Source organism: Salmo salar, chromosome 15, assembly GCF_965601325.2.
Source record: "Salmo salar chromosome 15, fSalSal1, whole genome shotgun sequence".
Classification (NCBI taxonomy): Eukaryota; Metazoa; Chordata; class Actinopteri; order Salmoniformes; family Salmonidae; genus Salmo; species Salmo salar.
The window spans coordinates 88,028,207-88,046,757 of record NC_138305.1 but is presented as its reverse complement, the minus strand read 5'-3'; the positions used below and the strand labels follow the sequence as shown (position 1 = coordinate 88,046,757).

Below are 18,551 nucleotides of genomic sequence, written 5' to 3'. Positions count from 1 at the left end.
TATATCCTACCAACGGGACATTAAAAACTGTAATATCTTATGTTTCACCGAATTGTGGCTGAACGACGACACGAATAACATACAGCTGGCGAGTTTTCTGCTTTTCGGCAGGATAGAACAGCAGCCTCTGGTAAGACACGGGGTGACGGTCTATGTATATTGGTAAACAACAGCTGGTGCACAAGATCTAAGGAAGTCTTGCCGTTTTGCTCGCCTGAGGTAGAGTCTCTCGTGATAAGCTGTAAACCACACTATTTACCAAAAGAGTTTCTGTATTTTTCGTAGCTGTCTACATACCACCACAAACAGATGCTGGCACTAAGACTGCAGTCAATGAGCTGTATATGGCCATAAGAAACTCAAATCCGTTTTACCTCATTTCTACCAGCATGTTAAATGTGCAACCAGAGGGGTAAAACATTTTTAAATAATAAACTCTCGACAACCTTTACAGCATCATCATTATACAGGTGCACCAACCCCTCTTTTACGCTACTGCTATTCTGTTCATCATATATGCATAGTCACTTTAACCATATCTACATGTACATACTACCGCAATCAGCCTGACTAACCGGTGTCTGTATGTAGCCTCGCTACTTTTATAGCCTCGCTACTTTTATAGCCTGTCTTTTTACTGTTGTTTTATTTATTTTTTACTTACCTATTGTTCACCTAACACCTTTTTTTTCACTATTGGTTAGAGCCTGTAAGTAAGCATTTCACTGTGAAGTCTACACCTGTTGTATTCGGCGCACGTGACAAAAACTTTGGAATAAAAGGCCACCCTAAAATGTGCAGTTGTCACACAACACCATGCCAGAGATGTCAAGTTGAGGGAGCGTGCAATTGGCATACTGACTGCAGGTGTGTCCACAAGAGCTACTGCTGGAGAATTGAATATTAATTTCTCTACCATAAGCCACCTCCAACATCATTTTAGAGAATTTAGCAATACCTCCAACTGGCCTCACAACCACAACCGCAGACCACATCGGCCCAGAAGCTCCACATCCGGCTTCTTCATCATCTGAGACCAGCCGAACAAGGCTTTTCGGCAAATAAAACCAAAAATGACTATCGGAGTTGTGCCTGTTGAGGACTCATGAATATAACCTGTTATAGCACGGACGTTGTCCATGAGGCCTTCCACCATTTTAAAATAGTCAACTGGGTGGGAATTCTTATGAGTTGGGAGCAATCAGCCAATGAAGAAGAAAATGTACTACTTTTAAAATGGAGATTGCCTCAACGGAACTGCCCATGCTGTCACAGACGCTATAATGGCACAGATAAAAAGATGAGTCCTTTATCCATCCCTCTCGATGGCCTGTTCACACGAGTATGTGCTCTCACATTGGCTAGAATGGTCCCACCTGATCTCGCCTCCTCCCACCTGCTTTACATCTGAGGACATGTAAATCCATTGTTAGACCAGTCACTATCTTGTCAATATAATACACACTCTGTTCGTAACCATAGATTCAAAATAATAAGTTCACTGTTCTCTGCCATCTTGGGACATCAGTCTGAGATTGCAGTGGGATTTAACATGGTTTAATTACTGTTGGTCTTATTTTTGTGAAACCCTCATCCTACCAGTTGAGATGAGTGTTAATTAAGCAAACTAGCCTCAGTGGGCAGATGAGACATGGTGCTGATTTGGCTGTTTCCCAACCTGGCGGGCACAATAAATCTAAACACTGCAAATAGAAAAAAAAGAAACATACATCATTCTCTGAACCTGTATGCTGTTGCACCCCACTGAATGGGACCTTGGTCTGATGACTCCAGAGCTGCTTCCTGCATCTCTTCCTGTCTGCACTAAAAGCATCCGCATGCTTCCCAGCCTAAACATTTCGTAAGAGTTTGTGCATAGTCGACGACGTCGTGCAGTTTTTTTTGGCCTTTGGTAAGGGTTTTTTCAGCTGTTCGGCCACACAAAAATGTTTCTCCAGGCAAGCCGAAGTCTACGCCCCATGGTCGGTGATTGGTAAAAAGTAGGGATTCTTCAATAAAGTATTGTCATTCAACGAGACGACTCGTTTTTCATGAACATTTTTTCCACTTAGAAATAATGTATCAAATATCTTAGTTAAACTAAGATCCTCTGGACCAGAAAAAGGAGGGCCGAACAGGCCCCCATTAACATCGACGGGGCTGTAGTAGAGCAGGTTGAGAGCTTCAAGTTTCTTGGTGTCCACATCACCAACAAACTATCATGGTCCAAACACACCAAGACAGTCGTGAAGAGGGCATGACAAAACCTATTCCCCCTCAGGAGACTGAAAAGATTTGGCATGGGTCCCCAGATCCTCAAAAGGAGGTTCTACAGCATCGAGAGCATCCTGACCGGTTGCATCACCGCCTGGTAAGGCAACTACTCGGCATCCAACTGTAAGGCACTAGAGAGGGTAGTATGTACGGCCCAGTACATCACTGGGGCCAAGCTACATGCCACCCAGGACCTCCATACCAGGCGGTGTCAGAGGAAGGCCAAATAAATTGTCGAAGACTCCTGTCACCCAAGTCATAGACTGTTCTCTCTGCTTCCCCCCTGAAAGCGGTACCGGAGCACCAAGTCTAGGTTCAAAAGGATTCTAAAAACAGATTCTACCACAAAGCCATAAGACTGCTGAACAATTAATAAAAACGGGCACCCGGACTATTTACATTGTCACCCACCCTTTGTTTTTACAAAGCTGCTACTCGCTGTTTATTATCTATGCATACTCACTTTACCCCTACCTACATGTACAAATTACCTCGACCTACCTGTACCCCCGCACATTGACTCGGTACCAGTACCCCTTGTATATAACTTTGTTGTTATTTTATTGTGTTAATAAAAAGTACGTTTTTTTGTTTATTTAGCAAATATTTTCTTAACTCTATTTCTTGAACTGCATTGTTGGTTAAGGGCTTGTAAGTAAGCAGTAAGATCTACACCTGTTTTATTCGGCACGTGACAAATAACAGCCGATTTGAGTTTCAAACTGCCACTGGAAGCAACGTCAACACAAGAACTGTTCGTCGGGAGCTTCATGAAATGTTTTTTCCGTGGCCGAACAGCTGCACAAAAGCCTAAGATCACCATGCGCAATGCCAAGCGTCGGCTCGAGTGGTGAAAACGCGCACTCTGGAGTGATGAATAATGTTTCACAATCTGGAAGTCAAATCTAATCCAATTTCATTTGTAACATACATGTGTTTCGCAGATGTTATCGTGGTTGAAACGAAATGATTGTGTTTCTAGCTCCAACAGCGCAGTAATATCTAACAATACACACAATCTAAAGTAAAGGAATTAAGAATATATAAATATTTGAACGAGCAACGTCAGTGGCATAGACTAAGATACAGTATAATAGAATAAGTATATAAATATGGGATGAATAATGCAAAATATATAAACATTAAAGTGACTAGCGTTCCATTATAAAAGTGGCCAGTGATTTCAAGTCTATGTATATAGGGCAGCAGCCTCTAATGTGCTAGTGATGGCTGTTCAACAATGGTGGCCTTGAGATAGAAGCTGTTTTTCAGTCTCTCGGCCCCAGCTTTGATGCACCTGTACTGACCTCGCCTTCTGGATGATAGCGGGGTGAACAGGCAGTGGCTCGGGTGGTTGTTGTCCTTGATGATATTTTTGGCCTTCCTGTGACATTGGGTGCTGTAGCTGTCCAGGAGGGCAGGTAGTTTGCCCCTGGGGATGCTTTGGGCAGACTGCACCACCCTCTGGAGAGCCCTGCGGTTGCGGGTGGTGCAGTTGCCATACCAGGTGGTGATACGGGATGCTTTCAATTGTACATCTGTAAAAGTTTGTGAGGGTTTTAGGTGCCAAGCGAAATTTCTTCAGCCTCCTGAGGTTGAAGAGGCGCTGTTGTGCCTTCACCACACTTTCTGTGTGGGTGGACCATTTCAGTTTGTCAGTGATGTGTACGCTGAGGAACTTGAAGCTCTTCACCTTTTCCACTGTGGTCCCGTTGATGTGGATAGGGGGAAGTCCATGATGCTCCTCAGTTTTGTTGAAGTTGGGTGAGAGGTTATTTTCCTGGCACCACACTCCCAGGGCCCTCACCTCCTCCCTGTAGGCTGTCTTGACATGGTTGTTAATCAGGCCTACTACTGTTGTGTCGTCTGCAAACTTGACGGGTGAGTTGGAGGCGTGGGTCAACAGGGAGTACAGGAGGTGGCTGAGCACGCATCCTTGTGGGGCCCCAATGTTGAGGATCATCGAAGTAGAGATGTTGTTTCCTACCTTCACCACCTGGTCGGTGGCCCTTCAGGATGTCCAGGACCCAGTTGCACAAGGCGGGGTTGGGACCCAGGGCCTCGAGCTTAATGATGAGTTTGGGGGGGTACTATGGTGTTGAATGCTGAGCTATGGTCAAGTAACGGCATTCTTACATAGGTAATCCTCATGTCCAGATGGGACAGGGCAGTGTGCATTGCGATGGCATCGTCTATGGATCTATTGGGGCGGTAAGCAAATTGAAGTGGGTCTAGGAAGTCAAGTAAGGTAGAGTTGATATGATCCTTGACTAGTCTCTCAAAGCACTTCACGATGACAGAAGTGAGTGCTACGGGCGATAGTCATTTAGTTAAGTTACCTTTGCTTTCTTGGGTACAGGAACAATGGTGGACATCTTGAAGCATCTGGGGACAACAGACTGGGAAAGGGAGAGATTAAATATGTCCGTAAACACTCCAGCCAGCTGGTCTGCGCATGCTCTGAGGACGCGGCTAGGGATGCCGTCTGGGCCAGCAGCCTTGCAAGGGTTAACACGTTTAAAATGTCTTAGTAAAGTCGGACACGGAGAAGGAGAGACCACAGTCATTAGCAGTGGGTGACACTGTGTTATCCTCAAAACGGGCGAAGGTGTTTAAGCTTGTCTGGAAGCAAAACTGTCCTCGCGTAGCTGGTTTCCCCTTTGTAGTCCGTGATTGTCTGTAGACCCTGCCACATGCGTCATGTCTGAGCAGTTGAATTGCGACTCCACTTTGTCTCTATACTGACGTTTTGCCTGTTTGATTTCCTTAAGGAGGGAATAACTACACTGTTTGTATTCGGCCATATTCTCAGTCACCTTGCCATGGTTAAATGTGGTGGTTCGCACTTTCAGTTTTGCGTGAATGCTGCCATGTATCCACGGTTTCCGGTTAGGGTAGGTTTTAATTGTCATAGTGGGTACAACATCTCCTATACATTTCCTGATAAACTCAAGTCATCGTATCAGTGCATTCGTCTGTTGTTCTCGGAGGCTCCCCGGAACATATCCCAGTCCGCGTGATCAAAACAATTTTGAAGCGTGGATTACGAATGTCAGACCAGCGTTGAATAGTCCTTAGCACAGGTACTTCCTGTTTGAGTTTCTGACTATAAGAAGGGAGGAGCAAAATGGAGTCATGATCAGAGTTGCCGAAGGGAGGGCATTGTAGGCATTTCGGAAGTAGGAGTAGCAGTGGTCGAGTGTTTTAGCAGCGCGAGTACTACAGTCAGTGTGTTGATAGAACTTCGGTAACGTTTTTCTCAAATTTGCTTTGTTAGTGAAAATCCCTAGCTACAATAAATGCGGCCTCAGGATATGTGGTTTCCAGTTTGCATAAAGTCCAGTGAAGTTCTTTGAGGGCTGTCATGGTATCGGTTTGAATATACATGGCTGTGACTACAACTGAAGAGAAATTCTCTTGGGAGGTAATACGGTTGGCATTTGATTGTGGTATTCTAGGTCGGGTGAACAAAATAACTTGAGTTCCTGTATTACATTTACATTTAAGTCATTTAGCAGACGCTCTTATCCAGAGCGACTTACAAATTGGTGCATTCACCTTATGATATCCAGTGGAACAACCACTTTACAATAGTGCATCTAAATCTTTTAAGGGGGGGGGGGGGGGGGGGTTAGAAGGATTACTTTATCCTATCCTAGGTATTCCTTAAAGAGGTGGGGTTTCAGGTGTCTCCGGAAGGTGGTGATTGACTCCGCTGTCCTGGCGTCGTGAGGGAGCTTGTTCCACCATTGGGGTGCCAGAGCAGCGAACAGTTTTGACTGGGCTGAGCGGGAACTGTGCTTCCTCAGAGGTAGGGGGGCCAGTAGGCCAGAGGTGGATGAACGCAGTGCCCTTGTTTGGGTGTAGGGCCTGATCAGAGCCTGAAGGTATGGAGGTGCCGTTCCCTTCACAGCTCCGTAGGCAATCACCATGGTCTTGTAGCGGATGCGAGCTTCAACTGGAAGCCAGTGGAGAGAGCGGAGGAGCGAGGTGACGTGAGAGAACTTGGGAAGGTTGAACACCAGACGGGCTGCGGCGTTCTGGATGAGTTGTAGGGGTTTAATGGCACAGGCAGGGAGCCCAGCCAACAGCGAGTTGCAGTAATCCAGACGGGAGATGACAAGTGCCTGGATTAGGACCTGCGCCGCTTCCTGTGTGAGGCAGGGTCGTACTCTGCGAATGTTGTAGAGCATGAACCTACAGGATCGGGTCACCGCCTTGATGTTAGTGGAGAACGACAGGGTGTTGTCCAGGATCACGCCAAGGTTCTTAGCACTCTGGGAGGAGGACACAAGGGAGTTGTCAACCGTGATGGCGAGATCATGGAACGGGCAGTCCTTCCCCGGGAGGAAGAACAGTATGTGTGTTATCAGTACTGTATGTTATCACAATCACACCATGAGTAGTTAATCATGAAACACACACACCCGCCCTCCTTCTTCCCTGAGAGATATTTATTCCTGTCTGCGCAATGAACTGAGAACCCAACTGGCTTAACGGACTCAGACAATATATCCCCGAGAGCCATGTTTCTGTGAAACAGTATGTTAACAATCCCCTGATGTCTCTCTGGAAGGAAATCCTCGCCTTGAGCTCGTCAACTTTATTATCCAGAGACTGAACATTAGCGAGTAATATACTCGGAAGCGGTGGGTGGTGTGTGCGCCTCCTAAATCCGACAAAGTCCACTCCAAGTACCTCTTTCCCACAGGCAGTGTTTTGGAACAGCCTCTGGAATCAGTTCAATTGCACTGGAGGGTACCAGCAAAGGATCCGATTCGGGAAAGTCGTATTCCTGTTCGTAATGCTGGTGAGTTACCGCCGCACTGATATCCAAAAGTTCTTCCCGGCAGTATGTAATAACAAAACAAAAAAATGCTGGGCTACTAATGTAAGAAATAACACATAAAAACAAAGTAGTGCCACGTTTCCTAAGAGCTAAAAGTACAGCAGCCCTGTCCGTCGGCGTCATTATGTCTGACAAATCTGGGTTTGGCGGATGCCAGGAGAACGCTACCTGCCCAAATGCAGTTCCAACTGTATAGTTTGGTGAAGGAGGTATAATGGTCTGGGGCTGTTTTTCATGATTCGGGCTAGGCCCTTTAGCTCCAGTGAAGGGAAATCTTAACGCTACAGCATACAATGACATGCTAGACGATTCTGTGCTTCCAACTTTGAGAAAACAGTTCAGGGAAGGCCCTTTCCTGTTTCAGCATAACAATGCCCCTGTGCACAAAGCGAGGTCCATACAGAAATTGTTTGTCAAGATCGGTGTGGAAGAACTTGACTGGCCTGCACAGAGTCCTGACCTCAACCCCATCGAACACCTTTGGGGTGAATTGGAACACTGATTGCGAGCCAGGCCTAATCGCCCAACATCAGTGCCGACCTCACAAATGATCGTGGCTGAATGAAAGCAAGTCCCCACAGCAATGTTCCAACATCTAGTGGAAAGCCTTACCAGAAGAGTAGAGGATGTTATAGCAGCAAAGAGGGGGGGAGGGGGGGCTAACTTCATAGTAACGCCCATGATTTAGGAGATGAGATGATTGACAAGCAGGAGTCCATAGACTTTTGGCCATGTTGTGAATGTTCTAAACATCAAATTGCAATACCTATTGTATCAGCACCTAAGTGTAGTGATATTGTATTGTGAGGTCCCCATCCATTCCCAGCCCTATCTACAACATGATGACACTATGTTGCTCCTTGCTGAACCAAGAAAGGTGTTGTAGCAAAGGAGACTTCTGCTTCAGCAGCACATGCAGTTAGGAGAAGAGAAAATGTGCACCTTAAAAATTATTATTTGAATGATTATTTTTCTGTTGTAAATGGTACAACGATGCCCATTTGGCCGACCTTATCAGTCATCCAAAATTCCATGACAGTCACAGCCCTACTTTTAATAGGTGCTCCTGTGAGTGTCTAAGTGCTCCTAATCTGCACACGGCAAAGGGTTGGATCAGCCCCAGATTAACAGCATTATAGTGACTGTGTAGCAAGGTGACAGGCTGCTGAAGAACTCAGCTGGTGGTCCAAGACCAGAGGGGATAGACAGGACTGGTGAGAAACAAAAATGTAGACAGGCTGGACAGGGCTAATGGTGAGTAGTGCTACTGAGAGAGAGGCAGGCAGACTGGACAGCCCAAGAACACACCAACAGGAAGACAAAAAACACAATACAGCAATGGTTTACAAAGAGAGTGGTTAGAATATAAACACCAATGGTAATTCTAGTTTATGATGAGTGCAACAACAAGCTACAGCCTCTGGAAACAGCTGTCCACAAACTAAGTAACCAGTCAAATCACTTAACTGGAAAAATACTTAGTAAAAATCTGCAGATTCAAGACACCCGCCCCACAAAAACAGGTTTAGAACAAACTAGTTCTACTCTCTTACAGCACAAGTGTTGGGGGCTGCTTGAAGTGGTCCGTCCAGTCAGTCACAGTGGTGTTACTCCAGGAAGGTCTTAAAACGCTAATGACGTCCTGTGGAGTTTCCAGACCACCCTGTGCCCTGTGGGGATTGGTGCCAGCTTGGTGGAAAGCCTAATTAGCTGATGTAAATACCCGGAATTAGTCCTGTCAGGTGTCAAGAGGAGGGCTCGGGTGGGACTGGAGCGGTGTGGTACTAGCCTACTACAGCAAGACAACACCAGACAGAATGTCACAAACACACTTCCTCTAACCCCTTTTAATCTTGTGTTCAACGCATATTGTAGGATTGGGCGACCCTCATTTGTACGGCTGTGTGTGTCGCGACCAGCTACATGAGCGGTATTACATTGTCAAGATTACACAGGCGGAGCTGTTGAGATTGAACTATGACATCATGGATGCAAGAGATCCTCCTTGTGACCCAATTCTTACAGATTGGTCACTTGAATACGACAGGATTCAGATTCTGCCAAACCAAATACCAAGGACTTGCAGACTGAGGGGTTGCATCATTTCTCTGTAGCACAGTCATTTTACTACTCATCCCTTTAGAATGTCTGTTTGAAAATAGTCATGTAACTATAGTGACTACACCCACTGACTCAGCAATGACCTCATCAATGAGTGTGTGTACAGCCAGACTGTATGCATTGCCAGAGCATGTGACTCAATGTCTGTTTATTCATGTGCTGACCATGTGTTATCTGAAGCCTTTGAATGAATGGCCATCTGATCCCAGCCCTACAACAGCTTTCAAGCTAAACAAAGTCAGGGGTGCTACCATGGTCCCTGGTATACAGAGCACAGATTCAAGCCTCTCATAAAAGGTCCAGCTGTTTAACTGCAAAGCACTTAAATTAGTACATTGTCCGGAAGCTGTTCAATTATTGATTGTATACTCAGAAACCAGACAATAAATGGCCTTCAGAGACAAAATGCAATAAAATAAAAAGAAACATGATATTCCTCTTGAAATAGTTGCTGGACAAGTGACATCTGAGGAAGAGTCATGAAAATGCACCATAACTAGAGGTCGACCTATTAATTAGGGCCGATTTCAAGTTTTCATAACAATCGGTAATCGGCATTTTTGGTCACCAATTATGGCCGATTACATTGCACTCCACGAGGAGACTACCTGTTATGCGAGTGCAGCAAGGAGCCAAGGTAAGGTGCTAGCTAGCATTAAACTTATTTATAAAAAAACGATCAATCACTAGTTAACTACACATGGTTGATGATATTACTAGTTTATCTAGCTTGTCCTGCAGTGCCTGTTAATTTATAATTGAATCACAGCCTACTTCACCAAATGGGTGATTTAACAACCGCATTCGCGAAAAAAAGCACTGTCGTTGCACCAATGTGTACCTAACCATAAACATCAAAGCCTTTCTTAAAATCAATACACAAGTATATATTTTTAAACCTGCATATTTAGTTAATATTGCCTGCTAACATGAATTTCTTATAACTAGGGAAATTGTCACTTCTCTTGCGTTCCGTGCAAGCAGTCAGGGTATATGCAGCAGTTTGGGCCGCCTGGCTCGTCGAACTGTGTGAAGTCCATTTCTTCCTAACAAAGACCGTAATTCATTTGCCAGAATTGTAAATATTTATGACATAACATTGAAGGTTGTGCAATGTAACAGCAATATTTAGACTTAGGGATGCCACCCGTTAGATAAAATACGGAACGGTTCCGTATTTCACTGAAAGAATAAACGTTTTGTTTTCGAAATGATACTTTCCGGATTTGACCATATTAATGACCTAAGGCTCGTATTTCTGTGTGTTATTATATTATAATTAAGTCTATGCTTTGATGGAGCAGACTGAGCGGTGGTAGGCAGCAGCAGGCTCGTAAGCATTAATTCAAACAGCACTTTCCTGCATTTGCCAGCAGCTCTTCGCTGTGCTTCAAGCATTGCGCTGTTTATGACTTCAAGCCTATCAACTAGGCTGGCAATACTAAAGTACCTATTAGAACATCCAATAGTCAAAGGTATATGAAATACAAATGGTATAGAGAGAAATAGTCCTATAATAACTACAAGCTAAAACTTCTTACCTGGGAATATTGAAGACTCGTGTTAAAAGGAACCACCAGCTTTCATATGTTCTGAGCAAGGAACTTAAAAGTTAGCTTTTTTTACATGGCACATAATGCACTTACTTTCTTCTCCAACACTTTGTTTTTGCATTATTTAAACCAAATTGAACATGTTTCATTATTTATTTGAGACTAAATTGATTTTATTGAAGCATTATATTAAGTTAAAATAAGTGTTAATTCAGTATTGTTGTAATTGTCATTATTACAAATATATATATAAAAATGGCTTTTTTTGGTCCTCCAATAATCAGTATCGGCGTTGAAAAATCATAATCGGTTGACTTCTAACCATAACAGTTTGTTTTGAAGAAGTCTAGTTTACAATCCATACTTGATTCATTTCTGGTTGGCTCACAAATCGCCAACTATCCACCTTCTTTTCACCATAGCAGTAAAAACAAACAAATGCATGCATTAAAACATTTGGCAAGGAGGTAGATCCTTGGCAAGGGTGAGGTCTTACTACTTAGGTCTTACTACTTAGGTCTTACTACTTAGCAACCACACACACATCTCTTATGATGTAACTTAAACTGCAGAATAAACAGTTTAGTTTTAGCTAACTTGACTGTTTTAGCTAACTTGACTGGATGATGCAGCCACGGGATCTAACGTTAGCTGGATATTACTAGCTAGATCATATGATCATCAATATCATGGTCACAATTTGGTGAGTTCGAAACTGGAAAAATGACTGGGGTAAAAATGTCTGACCCGAAACTAGTAATTTAAGTTTACCAGTCTCTCTCCAAACTCACCAAATATGGGAACGTAGCTACTTGGTAACTAACATTAACGTTACCTAAATAACGTTAGACAGGAACTGTCAGATAGCCATCTAACTAGTTTTAGCTGCATTTCTAATTTGGTAATTCAACTTGTGGTTGACAGCGCTACTAGCCAACTAACTATCCACTCTGCTTGCAATGATGGGGTGCTGGTAGCTAGCTACAGTAACGTTAGCTCGTTAACAAGACGGTTGCTGTCAGTCATCGCTAACATTAGCTATCTAACGTAGCTCAGGGTTTCCCTAACTCGGTCCTGAGGGCACGTTTGGGTTTTTGCCCTACCACTACACAGCTGATTAAAATAATCAAAGCTTGATGATGAGTTGACTATTTGAATCAGCTGTCTAGCGCTAGGACAAAACAAAAAAATGTGCACCAGCGTGAAGTGGGGGCAGGACCGAGTTTTGGAAACCCTGATCTAGCTAACATTAGCTACACCAAAGACATTATCGGGTGCTGGATTGATTGTATAACGTTATTCGCTACAAACGGTCACCTGCTAATAACGATAGTTAACTGATTACCACGACAAAAAAATGAATACTAGCAGTGGAATGAAGAAAACATTTGTACGAGTCGTGAAGATTTAGCTCCCTAACCTAGTGTAACATCGCTAGCTAACGTTACCTACAGTACGTGGATCCCAGAACCAGGGCGATTCCTCTCATCCACGTTAGACAGGGTAGTTAGCTAGCGTTCGTCGCTAACGACGGTCAATACCAATCGATCCAAATCGCAGTTCAGACACGAGTACATTATAAAATATTTAAGCTTACTTTGATAAAAGCGAGTCAATAAATCCGTATTTTCTGTAAATTCATTCGAGGTTGTTTTAATAGACAGAGGCATGCGCTACTGTGCTATTTCTAACTGTTCACACAACGTTCCTTGAAGAAAGGAATCAAAAGGGACACGCCCTTAAAGTAAGGGATTGGAGTCCACCTTTTGCAGACTGGCACACACTACAACGCCATTGGATGTAGATGGTCATCAATCTCGCCATAGACGAACAGGATTGGTTTAAATCTCCAGTCAACAAAGGGCGTCATGTTTCCCCGCCTTTTTTGTCCACGACAACGAGTTTCTTAATGGCCATTGGATAATATCAATGTCTGTTTTTTGTGTCTACGATTTCCCCGGCTTGGTCGTGTACGTTCCCGCCTCTATATTTACGTTTTGGATTTATTCAGAGCAGTAATTGGTCATGGCTAGAAGGGATCCAGCTTTTGTCAAATTAACGTCAAAAATTGAATTGTTTTGCATTTTAGTTAACCCTAAGCATTTTCCTAACAATGTCCCTAACCTGCTACGGTAATTCTCCTAAACTGTTACAAAAAGTTTAATCTGATGTAAATTTGACAAAACCTGGATCCCTTCTAGCCATGACCGCAGTGATTTGCAAGTAAAACTTTCCTCCGCAGTTATCAGCGAAATCAGTGCTTGTAAGAAAAGACAAACGCGCAAGAGTGCAAAATATGTTCGATGGAATGGAACATGTTACTTCGATTGGCTGAAAACTATGATATTGCAAAATAATTGCTGTCAAATTATACATGTATTTGAATGAACTACAGGTCTAATGTTCAGATGGACACTTTTTAATATTCATAATGGTCTACAAAAAAAATGGAATGGCAGCAGCAATAGTCTAACATTTCAATTATGGGGTGCCCTGCCCTTGTAAAACATATTGATCAGTAGGCCTACAAACACTTTGTTTCAGCATGATTCAGGAAGAGAGCACTTTGCAGCCCTGGCTAGACCAACTCCATTTCCCCTGCTCTAAACCCACCACAGTCTTCCCTAAGGCAACGTTCATCTGGGCAAGGGCTGCTTTTGTGCTGCAAACAGACTGCATCATATGACACAGTGATTCCCATGCTGCTCAGACTCTGCCGGGGCTGCTCAGACTCTGCTGGGGCTCCTCTAACTTTTTACACCACCGCCTGTAATTGCTGACTGCATGGCATTTTCATAGGCCTTGATGTGGTAACTGACAACAAGGGCCCTTAGCTGAGCCACAGAAGTCCATCTGATGCAAAAATGAAAACAGCGATTGATGAGGGGAAACAATGATGTGTTTTTATAACGTTTTGATATGTTTTTAGGTTCACAGACTCCAGCAGTGGACAGACCACTATCTGAGACCACCCACATCTGTGAACTGGCTTGATATTTGAGAAGTTTTGTTCTCATGCATGGAAAACATCCGCTACAGCGCGTGTGCGTGTGAGACCCAGGTGTGCAAACTCACCATGATGTATCACCAGACGGCACATATCCCCCTGCTCACTGTTGTGTAATGGGTATGGATGAGTTAGCTGGCACCAGTCCAGTCTTGCCGCATCACCTCCCTCTACAATGTCTACTTTCACACTGGGCTGGTAGGCCATTCAGGGCCACCAGCCAGAAGAGACCAAATCTGTCTTGCCCTGTGTGTGTGTGTGTGTGTGTGTGTGTGTGTGTGTGTGTGTGTGTGTGTGTGTGTGTGTGTGTGCACGCGCGGAAGAAGTACAGTCCCTCACGCCTTTCATATACATTTTCCCTGCTGGATTTGAAAATACATCAATGCATGTGGGAATCTTACATCATAGTCCTTATCTTGGAGATACTAAATGATCCATGAATCGTGTTAAAAAAGGATGATAAGGCCCTTTTCAAACAAAACTATTATGCCTACAGTAAAGGCATAAAAGCTTTGTCTGTCCAATCCCCAGTGCCCACGCCCATACTGAACAGTACAGTATACTCACTGGTGCTGGAGATATGGGTGCAGCCGGTGGTGGTGGGTGGAGGTGAATCAGAGTCCACTGAGGCGGTGTCCTCATCCTGGGAGCAGCCAGCCTGGATGGCCCGCAGGTAGCTGTGGCTGCGGGAGCGGAAGTACGTCGGTGTGGGCAGGTCCAGAGCCTCCACCGCCTGGGACTCCGCCTCGCAGTACAGCGAGCGCCCACAGCCCTGCCCACACACCTGAAAGGACACGTGCAGGTTGACAAGTTGGGGGCGGGGACTTAGGCGACCAGTAGATCTCCGCCGCCTGTGAGGCGAAAGCAGTGCCAGTCTCGGGTGGCGGGGCATGCTGCTGGAGTAAGGTGGTGGTGTATGGTCAGAGAGTGTGAAGGATCCTGTTCGTCTCAGCTCACGAGAGCCCAAACAAAAGGACTGTTAGATTTACCAAAGAAACTCATGCACTGATAATGGACATTTTTACTATCTCTAGAGGAAAATGGGTACAGGAGTTATCATGCACGCTCACGATTTTACTTAATGAAATCAATTGATCAAAAAGTAAATCTGCAGTGACCTTGTTGAATACATCTCATTATTTAAATATTCTGTTTGAGCTTTGTGTCCCCTGATAATCAGTGCACTCACTGTACTGTATCTAATGTGAAATACCACACAGAATGTTTAATCAGTGATGATAAGCCAGCAGCGTCAGATTTCACTTTACTCCTCATGCCAGGAGCTAATACAATCACTGCTACTGAGGCACCAGCAGCCTCACACTACAAGTGGTTCACTCTCTCCACATCATAGTCGTAGTGGTAGTGGTGGTGTCTGGTTTTGCTCAGTTCAGCGGTGCTAATGATCTACAAGACGTTTATTGGTGTAGGACATTTCCAGTCTCTGGCGTTGACAACATGACATGTTCACATAACAGCAGATTCATCAGCAGGAATATATCATAGTACATCTATGTAGCCCAGGGCCAGGGATAGGTTGAACAGGGACAAGGTATTGTAGAGACAGACCAGCTGAGTCAACTTCACCAGTCCGTCCTGGGATAAAGGCTCGTTTCACTGTTCAAACAGTGCCAGAGTGGAGAAGGAGGAACAATGATAGCTTATTACACCCCAGTCTTCTATGCCAGGCTGCTGTGATGTTCATGGTTTTAATGATGTTGGTAGCAGGTGGAGTGTCTGTTTGTTCATCCTGCTTTTCATTGCAGTGTGAGAGGAGGAGGCTGGTGCCAGAGTTGGCACATGGTCATCATTGTGTCCTCCAAGAAAGAAAGGGGATGTAACATGGATGCTCAGTATTCAAAATCCATTCTGAAACTTCATGTAAATCAAATGATGAAACTTCACACCATTCCATGATTTTTACAAATAAGAGCCTATTCCTTGGTTGCTGCTTATCCGTTATTTGATCCGTTTGAATCTTGCAATACTTTTTATCATGGTTTTGGAATGATTATTACCATCTTGAAACCATCTTTCCGGTCTATAATTTTAGCATGTAAACTGATAATGTCTGTACTCCTTTTTATACCCAGTGAAAATACTTGAAGGAAAAGGCATCGATGTGTTACAACCTTTCCTATATTTGATTTTATGCGCATTTACCTCCATGTACAACAATGCAGATCCTTTGAAGCCTGTTTTCCTGCTAAGGCAGCCATCATAATCCATCAGATATCAATCCTGATAAAACGTTGCAGTTCATTCAGAAAATACTTGCTTTTGTCCCAAAACAGATTTTACTGTCATCTCCCAAATTCAATTACTGAAATATGATAATAAAAAAAGCTTCCTGTGAGGTAAAGAGGGCAATTCCATTGTTGTCATCATTTTAACTCCATGAGCAAAGGTGGCTCCGGATGTTCCATCTGAAAGGAGTCTGCTGGTTTTGATAAAAACAGAATGTCCTCAGGATTAGAAGGAGGCTCATGTCCCAGTCTTAACTTCTGAAAATTACTTTCAAGCATCATTCCTGTTCTTGTCTCTTCTGGCTTACTGGATGTTTAACCAATCAGCGTCTCACACATAATCTGAAATGTTCTATCCCTGCCTGCAGTCACAGAAATAGAGGATTCAGCTGTCAACATCCCACTCATTTCTGGTTGTTGTTTCAGGCTTGAGGCTTGTCTTTGCACTGTCTGAGGGCATTCTTTATGAATAATTCATTTAATACAGTAGTACCTAATTATGCCTACATGTATCTGTCAAACTGTTATGATGTGTTTGTTGTATGGGGTTACTATTCCTACACACACTGACAGGCCTGTTTGAGACCCTGATAAAGAGTGTAATGAGTGAATAGGGAGAGTGGATTTACAGTACATACCTGACCACTGCTCATCATGGCCCTGCCCAGGGTAGCATAGCCTTGGTGGTAGTCTCTGCGATCGTCCCAGTGCCGCATGGCCATCGGGGGCTCGCACGGGCTCACCAGGCAGTCCAGGTTGTCCAGGCTCCGATTGGTGGAGAGTTCTCTCAGGGAGGGGAGACAACTACAGGGGTAGAGGGGAGAATTAGTTGCCGAAATAACCCCTCAACCATAAGGAAAAGACCTGGATGAAGGGTGGGGAGGATACGGGACATCTTGGGTTGATGAGAACCGCATCCATTTTCAGCAGATGCTTTGAACTTCCCCAAATTTCTTGTGATTTTGTGAGATCAAATACCAGCGAGATGAGAGGATAGCAGAGTGGAGAATAGTTGGGTATCAAAATGACAGCACAGAGGAAACATTGAGTCGTCAGTAAACATCAAAATAAAAGGGAGAGAATTTGAGTTATTTTTTTTGCTTTGTAATCATCAATGGAATTTGCTGAGACAGAGAGGTTGTTTCCTTTGTTCTGAGTTGCCTGACGAGGAGGCACCTGTTAGTTGGAATGTGTGTGCCGGGTGGGGGTGGAAAGGGTTTGTATGGGGGATCAGTGGTTTATGATGAGAGAAGTGACAGGAGTGGCCGTGGCTGGGATACTAACACACCACTCAGAGCAATTGGTAATATATGGGGCGTGGGCAGGGGAACAGGACAAAGCACTGGGTTGGTTAGAGAAGTGGCAGCAGAGGTGGGTATGTGTGAGTGGAGGGCCGTGCTGCCTCCCTCCCTAGGACACCGACCTGGCCAAATGCTGCATTGAGCATGCACTCTGTAGTGGAGACCACAGTACCCCATTATCCTTCAGCATGGGTGCATAGCCGCGAGGCCTGCCGGTGCGAGCGGTGGGGAACATGACAAAACATTTCACATTTTTTACCTCAAATGGAAACGTTTGGTTACCTGTTGTTGGTAGGTGATTTCCTTTTTCTATAATTGAACAGCCCATAAGAACATGTTACACTGGTATAGTTGTATCTACTCCTGAACAGGAGTCTGCTGCAGCCTGCAGGTTTTTACCCTGCATACATTATGTAGTAACTGTTCAAGGTCAGTGTCAGGATGCTGCCCTCTGCTGTCCATTTGTGGTGTCCACTTTAATTTCATTCTGTTATATTAGATTCACTCAGAGCAGACAGGTTTCCATGCAGGGTGAGTGTAGCTACTCCTCTGTATAAGAATAAGTTCCCCAAGACATCCCATGTTATCTGTTCTGTCATGACATAGATTGCTAAGGAAAATGAACTCCTCTTCAGAACCATACAGTATCTAAACAGCATTAACTACAGTATGATCTACATGCATATTTCCTCTTGTATCTGGCTCTCTCACTTGTGTGGTGGTGGAGGCTGATGCTCGCTCAGGGACTGATGGGTGGCCTTCAGGTAGCTCTGGCGGCGGGCGGCTTTTTTGGGCGAGGGTTTAGGACTTCCCTCTGAGTCCTCGCTGTCCTGGTCCATGTCCCCCATAGCCTTGACGTAGCTGCCACTACGCATCCTCCGGCAGGGGATCTCAAGGCCCCTGGGCCGGCCCCGGCCCCCCAGCGTAGCACTCCAGTCCCCCAGTGGAACCTACAGACAGTATGGGGCCACACACCATCCCACTGTGACTCACTGAGCCACCACACATTCATCTCCACTTTATCATCTCCACTTTAACTAGTTTAAAGACCCAATGCAGTCAAAAACGTGATTTTTCTGTGTTTTATATATATTTATACACTATGAGGTTGAAATAATACTGTGAAATTCAGAAAATTATGATAATGCCCTTTTAGTAAAATTTCAGCCTGTTTTGTTGGGACGGAGTTTTGGCCAGTAA

At 44.4% G+C, this 18,551-nt stretch overlaps 1 protein-coding gene across 1 annotated transcript in view; it reads right to left on the bottom strand.

The window, feature by feature from the left end:
- The window catches only part of LOC106572356 (disks large-associated protein 4), a 115,135-nt gene that overhangs the window by 12,658 nt on the left and 83,926 nt on the right, over window positions 1-18,551 (bottom strand). The window contains exons 3-5 of the mRNA XM_014146417.3: window positions 18,063-18,301; window positions 16,689-16,854; window positions 14,372-14,588 (exon numbers count right to left, since the gene is read on the bottom strand). Coding sequence (XP_014001892.1) covers window positions 14,372-14,588; window positions 16,689-16,854; window positions 18,063-18,301 — 622 coding nt within the window. The remainder of the gene's footprint in view (window positions 1-14,371; window positions 14,589-16,688; window positions 16,855-18,062; window positions 18,302-18,551) is intronic.